Raw genomic sequence first — 10,773 nt, 5'->3', positions numbered from 1 at the left:
GATGAATTTTCCAGCTTTTGGAAAACAGAATATAAAAGAAATATGATTAGGTATAGTAATTAAACAAAAACACTATTCAAAAACAAATACATGCAGAATACCAAGCAAAAAAAAATCAGCATTCATTGCAACACCCTTTATCAAATTACACAGTGTTCATGTGCCTGACTGTAAACACAGCTTGTGTTTACAAATAACTGCACAAGACATAAACCAGAGAAGGTCTTGCTCTTGCAACACAAGCTGTGTCTGTGTTTATTTATTACAAGAATTACTGAAAGACTTTGAGCAGCAGGTAACTTGAGTTATATCATGCATGAATGATGTACAGACCTTTCATAGGTAGGCTATTACAGATATGTGAAACATGTTTTAGAATCAGTCCATTTTGTGGTGTTCACACTAAACATCCAACACTGTTATCTACTCAAAGGGTTTAGCCATACTGCACTGGTCAGCTGAACATGCTCTAAAGTAGGTCATAACCAGTGTTAGATTATGCTGGCACAGTCTGCAGATTGTGCTACTGAGGGATGACAGTAGTATTTTCATAACATGAATAATTAAAACAGAATTCAGATTTCTGTAAGATTTTACACTGTTTCTTTTTTTTTTTTACCCCCAGGGTAATTTGTTTAATCACTTTATTAAGTATACCTTGCTGGTACGAGGTTGGACCCCTTTTGCCTTTGCTTTAGTGCTTCATAGCATAGATTGAACAAGATGCTGGAAATACTCATCTGAGATTTTGGTCCACACTGACATGATAGCATCACGCAGTTGCTGCAGATTTGGTGGTTGCACATCCAAGATGTGAATCTCCCGTCGTCTGTTGAGATCTGGTGACTGGACTGAGTCCATTTGAGTATACAGAACTCATTGTCATGTTCAATAAACCAGTTTGAGATTATTTGAGCTTTGTAACATGGCACAAATTGAAAGCAACCATATGAGTACACTGTGGGGCCCTAAGGGTGCCAAGAAAATATCCCCCACACCATTACACTACCAGCACCAGCCTGATCCGTTGATACTGGGCAGAATGGATCCATGCTTTCATGTTGTTTATGCCACATTCTGACCTTACCATTCAAATGTTGGAGCAGAAATCGAGACCCATCAGACAACTTTTGCGCAAACCAGTTTGGTCATTCTCCTCTGACCTCTGGCATCAACAAGGCATTTTCAGCCACAGAACTGCCATTGACTGGATATTTTCTCTTTTCCAGAGCATTTTTCAGACCACACTGAAATCACCTTTCTTCACTATTCTAATGCTCAGTTTAAACTTCAGGAGATCGCCTTGACCATGTCCATATGCTTAACAGCACTGTGCGTATTATATATATGTTTGCAAATGATTTTATTAGCAAAAAATGCTTTAACGGCCTATATTCTATGATGAGAATATGGTATAATCAGCTTACACTTTTTAAAAAATTAATTAAAATGAATTTTAAAATTTATTCAGAGGGCTAAATTTGCTGTAATATGGCCTAAAAGTAAAATAAAATTCAGGTAGCTTGTGTAAATCGATGAGTTTCAGTCGATCAGTTGTCACTTTACATCTTCCTGTATGTCTTAGTAAGATGATATTTAAATGCTTAGTTTTATTATTACTGACAGATGTACAAATAAATCCTCAAAAGCCTGTTGAATCATAACTTGATACGAAAAAGATGCATGCATAGTCAAGTAAACCTAAGCTGTTTTAGTCCAGTAAAGTTATTTTCATGCTCATGCAAATTATATAGATTTCACAGCATAAAAACATGTGTGCTACAACCTGAAGGTATAGAGTGTTTTCATGGCGCGTCATCAATTGGCCATATTGGCAGGACTGAAAGTAAACAATGCCACTGAACCGAATTAAAACTTGCATGTTTTGCTGATTTTTGTTGCTGAAAATGGTCAATTATTGTCACGTTTTGGGCTGTACTAATCGGTTGGACTGAGAAAAACATCTGGAGTGCCCAAAGTTATAACAAATGGAGAAGAGTGCAAAAAACTGTCTGAGGAACAAAATGCATTTGTGGTTGGCCAAACTGAACCATGATTTCTTTAAGGCCAAAAATCTTGACAACATTCATGTTTGTTTTTTTTATTTCCGGTCAGGTAGGTGAGATATTAGGCTAATATCTTAATTAATACTGCCCGTACGTATCTTTACTGCTTAATAACTATAGTTTGTTAAAATATTGTTAAAATATTACACAGCATAAATGTGCAATCCATGCTGCTGTTTACATCCGAGTATCACCAATATGGCCACGTATCCGGGTAAGTGACCAAACCAAATCGCGACGTATGTGCAAAGCCTCTATACATTTTTTTTTTCTTTTACAATTTTAATAAAAGGGTACTTACTAAAAAAGTATGAACGAGGCTACCATAGAGGGGCGAAAAGGTAGAAACTGATTATTTCTAATTAAAAATACGACAGAATCTCAAATTAATCGATAAATACTTTGTGAACAGATACATAACATATATAACACGTCAACGAATCAGACTTTCGTTATATATGAATAAGTGAATCATTTGAGCTCAATGAATTGATTCATGATAGTTTGTACGAGAGAGGGGAAATATATAAGCTATCACACTATAGAAAATGTAGTTTACTACTTTTAATGTGTTACTACTCATCTCTGGGATTTTAATTATACACAGTCAGTCACACCCTTATATTCTTCGAACTACAGAACGCACGTTTACGAACTACAACCCCCAACGTGTAACTGTTTCCACCGCGCAGACTCGCTGGTGTTCTAGCGCATTCCCTTGATGCCTACACGCATGCGCAGATGTACATGGGAGCATTGGGTATCAATTTGGTCAAACAGCGGGTGATAAAATGGTAGGTGACATAGAAATTAAAAATATTGCTGACGTTTTGTGCTTCTGCGTTCGACGGAGAAGCTCTGGCAAACGTAGATATTCCGCGTCTTGTACGAGTTGTTGCCTGCGCGTGTCGCACCGAGAATGATCATAATTGTGTGTATGTTTTTGTATGGGCAGGAAGGTCAGTTGTTGATATTTAGGCAGTTCAGCATGTACCTTTCCGCTTATGTGTCTTGGAATCACGTCCTGTGTAATGCACAATGCATCTGAGAATTAAAATCATTACGTGCTTTAGCCAAGCCTGCATGCTGTTAACGCTGATGTTCTGTTTTGGGTTTAGAGATCCTCCAAGCTCTGTTTTAACACATCAAAATCGTACTTAACATCGAACAATCAGGTTAGACGTTATGGCTTTTCTAAAATGCATAAGATCTGTATCTAAACAAGCTTTCTGCTTGATGTTAGGATTAAATAGTTTTACATTAAAAACAAAGCTTATTCCTGTTGTGGTGTCATTGAGACTTCAAGTTTAAAACCTGATATATGCTATGACATCACTGATGCTTTTAAATGTTTACATTGATTTTACACATACAAAACAGGGGTCTCTGGGACCCCAAACAAGCAGGCAGTCAATGTCAGCAGAACAGGAGGGTTAAGTGACATCCATACCCAGCCATGAAATGTCAAACGTAAGTCTTTTAGCCCTGCCCTTTCAACCCAGCCCCCAATAGTAGCCTGGTTGTTTTCCAGTTTGTAATACCCTCTAAACATGCCTTGAGTATGCTATCAAACTTTTTGCACATTATGTTCTGGTTCTGTCTTTTGTGATGGCCCAGTCATAACGGTTCTTTTGAACTCATTTTACAAACTAGTGTAAAAACAGCTTACTGTGCATCGATGGAAATAACTGTCGGGTAACCCGGTTGTTTTGCACTGGCCGCCCTGAGCTTGCCATCTCATATTACATGCCAAGCGCAAGTGGCCTGTCACAGGTCCTCACATGCTTGGTGCTTCAGTCGAAGTTGCTATAACCGGTAGAATGTCCTTTTAAATTGCCACATAGGTCTGGACGTTTGGTCAACGCTTTGTTTATGTTTGTTCCAGTTGTCAGCTTTAGTCTTGTGCCTGAATGTGTGCAATTTTCTCTCTCTGTATGTTCGTTTGTGTCTCTTTCTGTTTGTACACACTGCTGAGTGTATTCCTCCGTCTGTCTGAGTTCATGTCTGAGGGCATATCTTTTGTGTCCACACAGCATAAACTAAAATCCTCCCAAAAGGACAAGGTACGGCAGTTCATGTCCTTTACTCAAGCCGGGGAGAAGACCGCCGTATACTGCCTCACTCAAAATGACTGGAAACTAGAGGTGGCTACTGACAACTACTTTCAGAACCCAGATTTGTACCACAAGGAATCCATGAAAAGCTCAGTGGACCGGAAAAAGCTGGAGCAGCTTTACAATCGATATAAAGGTGAGTTTTAATCTAATTCTGATGTTTATTGTGCCTGCTGTCCTGTGCCTAAGAGCCCTACTGCATGCTTGATGGTGCACTTAGGCATTTATTTCTCCTAAACAAAGTCTTATTGATAAAGAAATTGATGCAATTGAGTTTTCGTCTATTACTTTTGAGAAAATGATTCAAATTTAAAGCTATTTTACTTTTCTAAACAGAGTGGCTTGCACTCTAGTGAGGGCCTTCAGTTTGACATCGCACGACCAGCTGTGTCATGCTGAGTTACTAATAATAAAAACAAGTTTACTTTATATAGTTCTTATCCAGCAGGTGCTTAAAGTTGTCATGAAATGGAAACACATTCTAATTCGTCCATGTATGTTTCATTTAAAAAAAAAATGTTTTGACTTTGTAACTTTTTAATCAAAATTTCATAACTCTTCCGGTGAAACGACATTTCTCTTTGGTGATTTATGGCAGGCTTCTCAAATTATTTCATTCACATAAACTTTTCTAACATTCAACTGTAAGTAACTTTTTTTTAGATGCAGTCAAAAGTTTACATACACCTTGCAGAAACTGCAAAATGTTAATTATTTTACAAAATAAGAGGGATCATACAACATGCATGTTATTGTTTATTTAGTGCTGATCTGAATAAGGTAATTCACATAAAAGATGTTTACATATAGTCCACTAGAGAAAATAATAGTTGAATTAATAAAAATGAAGTTTACATACGCTTGATTCTTAATACTGTGTTGTTACCTGAATGATCCACAGCTGTGTTTTTTTTTGTTCATGAGTCCCTTGTTTGTCCTAAACGGTTAAACTCCCTGCTGTTCTACAGAAAAATCCTTCAGGTCCTACATATTCATATGTATTTGAATCCTTTCCAACAATGACTGTCCATCTTTTCACGCTGAGGACAACTGAGGGACTCATATGCAATTATTATAGAAGGTTCAAATGCTCGCTGATGCTTCAGAAGGAAAAACGATGCATTAAGAGCCGGGGGTGAAAACTTTTGAACAGAATGAAGATGTGTACATTTTTCTTATTTTGCCTAAATATCATATTTTTTCATTTAGTAATGCCCTTCAGAAGCTACAGTAGATACTTGCACATTTCTCAGAAGAAAAAATAAGTTAAATTTACCCTGATCTTCAAATTCAAAAAGTTTCCACCCCCAGCTCTTTGCAGATTCTGCAAGATGTATGTAAACTTTTGACTTCAACTGTTATCAGTTTCACTCATAAATCACAATACGGAAAAATTATTTTGTCTCTACTTTTGTTACATTGCAACTTTAACCAAATATATATGTATATCTAAATAACACAATAGAATTAAACTTAGAATAAAGACTAAGTTTGAGTGGAAGATTAAAATGTCTAAACAAGACATTCCTGTTAGAGCACAGAGAATAAAACAAGACCTGCAGCTTTCATGCCACGGAGTGATGAAAAAATAGCAGGACATATAAACAAATTTAAAGGCGTAGTTCACTTCCAGAAACAAAAATTTACAGATAATTTACTCACTCACTTGTCATTCAAGATGTTCATGTCTTTCTTTCTTCAATTATGTTTCTTGAGGAAAACATTTCAGGATTCCTCTCCATATAGCAGACTTCTTTGGTGCCCACAAGTTTGAACATCCAAAATGCAGTGTAAATGCAGCTTCAAAGGGCTCTAAATGATCCCAGCCGAAGAAGAAGGGTCTTATCTAGCGAAACAATTGGTTATTTTCTAAAAAAATGTACAGTTTATATACTTTTTAACCTCAAATGCTCGTCTTGTCTAGCTCTTCAATGAGCATGCGAACTCTGTGAAATCCGGGTCAGTACAGTTAGGGTAGGTCAAAAAACTCCCATCTCATTTTCTCCTTCAACTTCAATATCATCCTACATCGCTGCAGAAGTACTGACCCAGCGTTTACGAAGTGAACATGCAAGGCGGGTCAAACACCCTTTATAATAAAAGGTAAACCAGCGACGTAGGGCGATTTTGAAGTTCACATGTCACTATGAATCCGAAAACCACTAGAATGAAAAAGAGCTAGGAAAACTTAACAAAAACTTACTCCTGCATCTTTAAATGCTGAATTCCTCGTAGAAATGTTTGCTTTACTAAACTGACACTTAGTGTTCTTGATTTTTTTTTTTTAATACTTTTGTTTTTCTCCCTCAGATCCCCAGGATGAAAATAAGATTGGGATTGATGGAATTCAACAGTTCTGTGACGACCTCAATCTGGATCCAGCCAGCATCAGTGTTCTGGTTGTGGCATGGAAATTCCGTGCAGCAACACAGTGTGAATTCAGCAAGAAAGAGTTCATTGATGGCATGACAGAGCTGGGGTGGGCTATGACCTCATGTCTTTATTTAGTCATGCGCCCTGTTGACAATATTAGTTGCTTTGGAAATATCTTATCAAATATGTTTGAAAATATCACACATAAACTGTCCTACTACCTGGCAGAATTGTTGAAATAGGTGTCTTGAGAAATAACTACTCTTTCGGTGACAGTATTTGGCTAAATGAGCAATTCTGAAATGCTTGACGTATCTCAAATTAATTTACACGTTGAGGAGAACCTGTGTAGTTATAAGTCAGGTTGTAACCATTAACAGCACCTTTAAAGGAGAAGTCCATTTCCAAAACAAAGATTCACATATAATGTACTCACCCCCTTGTCATCCAAGATGTTCATGTCTTTCTTTCTTCAGTCATAAAGAAATTATGTTTTTTGAGGAAAACATTTCAGCATTTTTCTCCATATAATGGACTGATATGGTGCTCGATTTTGAACTTCCAAAATGCAGTTAAATGCGACTTTAAACGATGCCAAATGCAGTTGTAAACAATCCCAGCCGAGAAAGAAGGGTCTTATCTAGCGAAACGGTCGGTTATTTTCATAAAAAATAATACAGTTTATATACTTTTTAATGTCTAACGCTCATCTTGTCTTACTCTGCCTGGACTGTTTTTGTTCCTGTTCATGACAGTTAGGGTATGTCGAAAAACTCCCATCTCATGTTCTCCCTTAACTTCAAAATCGTCCTGTATCGCTGTTTTACCTTTTTGGTTAAGGGTGTTTAATCTTCTTTGCATGTTTACTTTGCAAAACTGGGTCGGTACTTCTGCAGCGATGTAGGATGACTTTGAAATTATTTTTGAAGTTGAGGGAGAAAATATGTTTGGAATTTTTCGACATACCCTAACTGTCTTGAGCTAGAATACACAGAGTTCAATGAGAGCAGGGCAAGACAAGCATTAGAATAAAATTATTTAAATTCTATTTTTTAAATGAAAATAACCGATTATTTCACTAGATAAGACCCTCCTTCCTCGGCGGGGATCATTAACAACCGCATTTGGGATCGTTTGAAGCCGCATTTAAACTGCATTTTGGAAGTTCAAAATTGGGGCACCATATCAGTCCATTATGTGAAGAAAAATGCTGAAATGTTTTCCTCAAAAAACATAATTTCTTACGACTGAAGAAAGAAAGACATGAACATCTTGAATGAGAAGGGGCTGAGTACATTATATGTAAATCTTTGTTTTGGAAGTGGACTTCTCCTTTAATATAAATCTTGAAATTTTGTATGAACAACATGTGAATGAGCCAGTAGATTGGCAACGAGCCTAAAAGTTTCATCATTTCATTTGCAGGTGTGACAGTCCGGAGAAACTTCGAGCTCTTCTACCCAGATTAGAACAGGATCTGAAAGATAGCGGAAAGTTCAAAGATTTCTACCAGTTCACCTTCAACTTTGCCAAGAATCCCGGACAAAAAGGTTTAGGTAACTGCACCTTTAATGCATTCATGTGAGTTTTCACTCTGGTTTCTTACACAGTCATCTGTATAAATTGTCTTTTTCCCATTTCAGATTTAGAGATGGCGGTAGCATATTGGAACCTGGTTCTGGCTGGACGTTTTAAGTTCCTAGACCTCTGGAACAGATTTTTATTGGTAAGTCATTACAGCTTTGGACTTTTGACCCTGTTTAGCACTGAATGCAAATTAAAATGGGTTTTCTGGCTGCTACGCAGCACATTAACCACATAGTGGAATAATTCCTAGCAATTAATTTAGATGCTCTCTTGTTTTGTGCAGGAGCATCATAAGCGATCAATTCCCAAAGACACATGGAACCTGCTTCTGGATTTTGGCAACATGATTGCAGATGACATGTCAAACTATGATGAAGAAGGTGACACACATATACGTTTTTTTAATATGTGACCCTGGACCACAAAACCAGTCATAAGGATACATTTTTTTTACACTGAGATAATCTGAAAGTTGATTAAATAAGCTTTCCATTGATGTATGGAAAATATTTGGAGATACAACTATCTGGAGTCTGAGGGTGCAAAAAATCAAAATATTGAGTGTTGAATATTGAATCGCTTCTAAAGTTGTCCAAATGAAGTTCATAGCAATGCATATTACTAATCAGAAATTAAGTTTGGATGTATTTATGGTAGGATATTTACTAGATATCTTCATGGAACATGATCTTTACTTGATATCCTAATGATTTTTTGGCATAAAAGAAAAAACGATCATTTTGACCCATACACTGTGTTTGGCTATTGCTACAAACATAACCGTGCTACTTAAGACTGGTTTTGTGGTTGAGGGTCTCATACGCTGATTGAATTTTTAGTGATTAATTTTAATCATGTGACATTCTGTTTTGTTCCAGGAGCATGGCCTGTTCTCATCGACGACTTTGTGGAATACGCTCGGCCAATTGTGACGGGATCAAAACGCAAAACTGTATAGTACCGCTGCCGCTGGGCGAGAACTCACGCCTCGGTCGCCTCATTGACTTTGTAGTTTTTTTAAAGACTTGTAAGCATAATAAGAGAGAACTAAGAGAAACACTTGAAACCGACAAGCTTTGCAAAAGGAAAAACAGGATGGAAAAGATGACTCAGACTTCCACACATCACACAGGAAGGACAAGAGTGCGCAACTTGAGATTTCTTATAGAGCCATCAAATGCACATGGCCAGCTATATTTGCACTGGCGACTCAATTCTAGCCCGAAACCCTTGGAGATTTTGGGTGGATAACTTCGAACCTAGTACCTCATCTCCATAGCAATCAGTGTCACTCTATAGGGCCGAGTCCTCATTGCCTATCCACTCCTCACGGTCTGAATTATGGAATAGTCTCTCCAGTTTCGTTTTAGATTATGTACCCATCTGTCTGGGTGTGTATCTCGTGCAGGACTTGACGCCGATCATGTCCGCATTTTAAGCCAGACGTTCATGGGCAGCACAGCATGCGGCTCACAACACCAGCACTATTGTTACAGTTGTAAAATACTGTATCTACTGCAGCAGTATGTACAGAGAGAAATGTATTATCAGTGATGTTTTATTATATGAAATATGAGACATATGAAAGAAAGGCGTGGTCAAAACAAGCCTCCATACCATGTTCTTGTGTGATTTTAGGTCAAACGTGTCATCTGCCCTGTTGTGGAACTTGTAACAACACGGTTCAGTGTTACTCTTTCTTTTTTTTTTTTTTTTTTTTTTTTTTTTTTTTTTTTTTTTGTTTACCAGATTTATGTTAAGAAATAAATTATTGCCCTTTATGTTCTTCTCAATCTCTAACAACCCTGTTATTCTTTAACAGGACGTCTATCCTTGGACAACAAGAGGCTTTGCTTTCAAGAAGCTTTCACTATGAAACATTCTCCCATCAGTGTCACAAATTCAACATGCTTATGAATCAAACTGATTAGTACGTCTCATAAATCACTGAAGTAACCCGAAAGCCTAAGATGGAGTTGTGATTTTTAGGTTTGTCACAAGGCTTCTAGCTAAATTTCGGCATGATGTAATGCTCATCTTTTTTCAGAAGTGGTTTCCTTCTCGTCGAAGAGTGCCAAATCTGCAGTGCTGAGAATATTGATGTCAGCCAAAGTCTCTGCATCGCGGCCTCTTGGTCACCCATATGACATCTTTCCTCTTTTAATGTTGCCTAGTTGGGCTCTGGATTGTGCCCAGTGTTTCCTTCATCCATTCTGTTCAAATAAACATAATATGTATAGGAAGATTTAAAGCTTTGCCAATAATATTATATCCTTTTGTAGGTTTTTTAATCCACATCACAGGCTGATCTTTTATTTTAGTGGATATAAGCAGTAAAAACATGATTATATCAAATTAGTGTATTTAAAAGAGTATGATTATGACTTTTCTCTGAGGAAAGTAAGATTTTAGACTGTGATTCTGCCTGAAATTCTTAATATTTGTGATTCGCAGAAGAAAGGAAGTAGCAGGAACAACATGAGGGTGAGTAAACGATGACAGAATTTTTATTTTGGGTAAACTATTCCTTCAATGGCGGTAAAAAAAAGGAACTTGCGATGCAATTTCACTGTGTACCACAAGAGAGCGGTAAATGTGTTTATATTAACCCAAAGAGGCTTCACGTTCACGTT

At 37.3% G+C, this 10,773-nt stretch overlaps 1 protein-coding gene across 5 annotated transcripts; it reads left to right on the top strand.

Moving 5' to 3' along the window:
• Positions 1-2,794: 2,794 nt before the first annotated feature.
• Positions 2,795-10,734, top strand: dcun1d2a (DCN1, defective in cullin neddylation 1, domain containing 2a). 5 transcript variants are annotated; one of them, XM_051118908.1, is made up of 8 exons: positions 3,513-3,536; positions 4,100-4,316; positions 6,491-6,659; positions 7,979-8,109; positions 8,197-8,279; positions 8,424-8,520; positions 9,019-9,131; positions 9,963-10,734. In XM_051118908.1, the coding sequence occupies exons 1-7, from the start codon at positions 3,528-3,530 to the stop codon at positions 9,096-9,098; spliced, it is 786 nt and encodes a 261-aa protein (XP_050974865.1). In that variant the 5' UTR covers positions 3,513-3,527; the 3' UTR covers positions 9,099-9,131; positions 9,963-10,734. The 5 variants fall into 5 exon arrangements, with proteins under 5 accessions (XP_050974866.1, XP_050974865.1, XP_050974864.1 ...); XM_051118909.1 differs by lacking the exons at positions 3,513-3,536; positions 9,963-10,734 and adding an exon at positions 2,795-2,860 and having other exon boundaries at positions 9,019-9,349; XM_051118907.1 differs by lacking the exon at positions 9,963-10,734 and having other exon boundaries at positions 9,019-9,349.
• Positions 10,735-10,773: the final 39 nt, after the last annotated feature.

This window comes from Labeo rohita, chromosome 9, assembly GCF_022985175.1.
Source record: "Labeo rohita strain BAU-BD-2019 chromosome 9, IGBB_LRoh.1.0, whole genome shotgun sequence".
Classification (NCBI taxonomy): Eukaryota; Metazoa; Chordata; class Actinopteri; order Cypriniformes; family Cyprinidae; genus Labeo; species Labeo rohita.
This window is presented reverse-complemented; position numbering and strand designations above follow the sequence as displayed.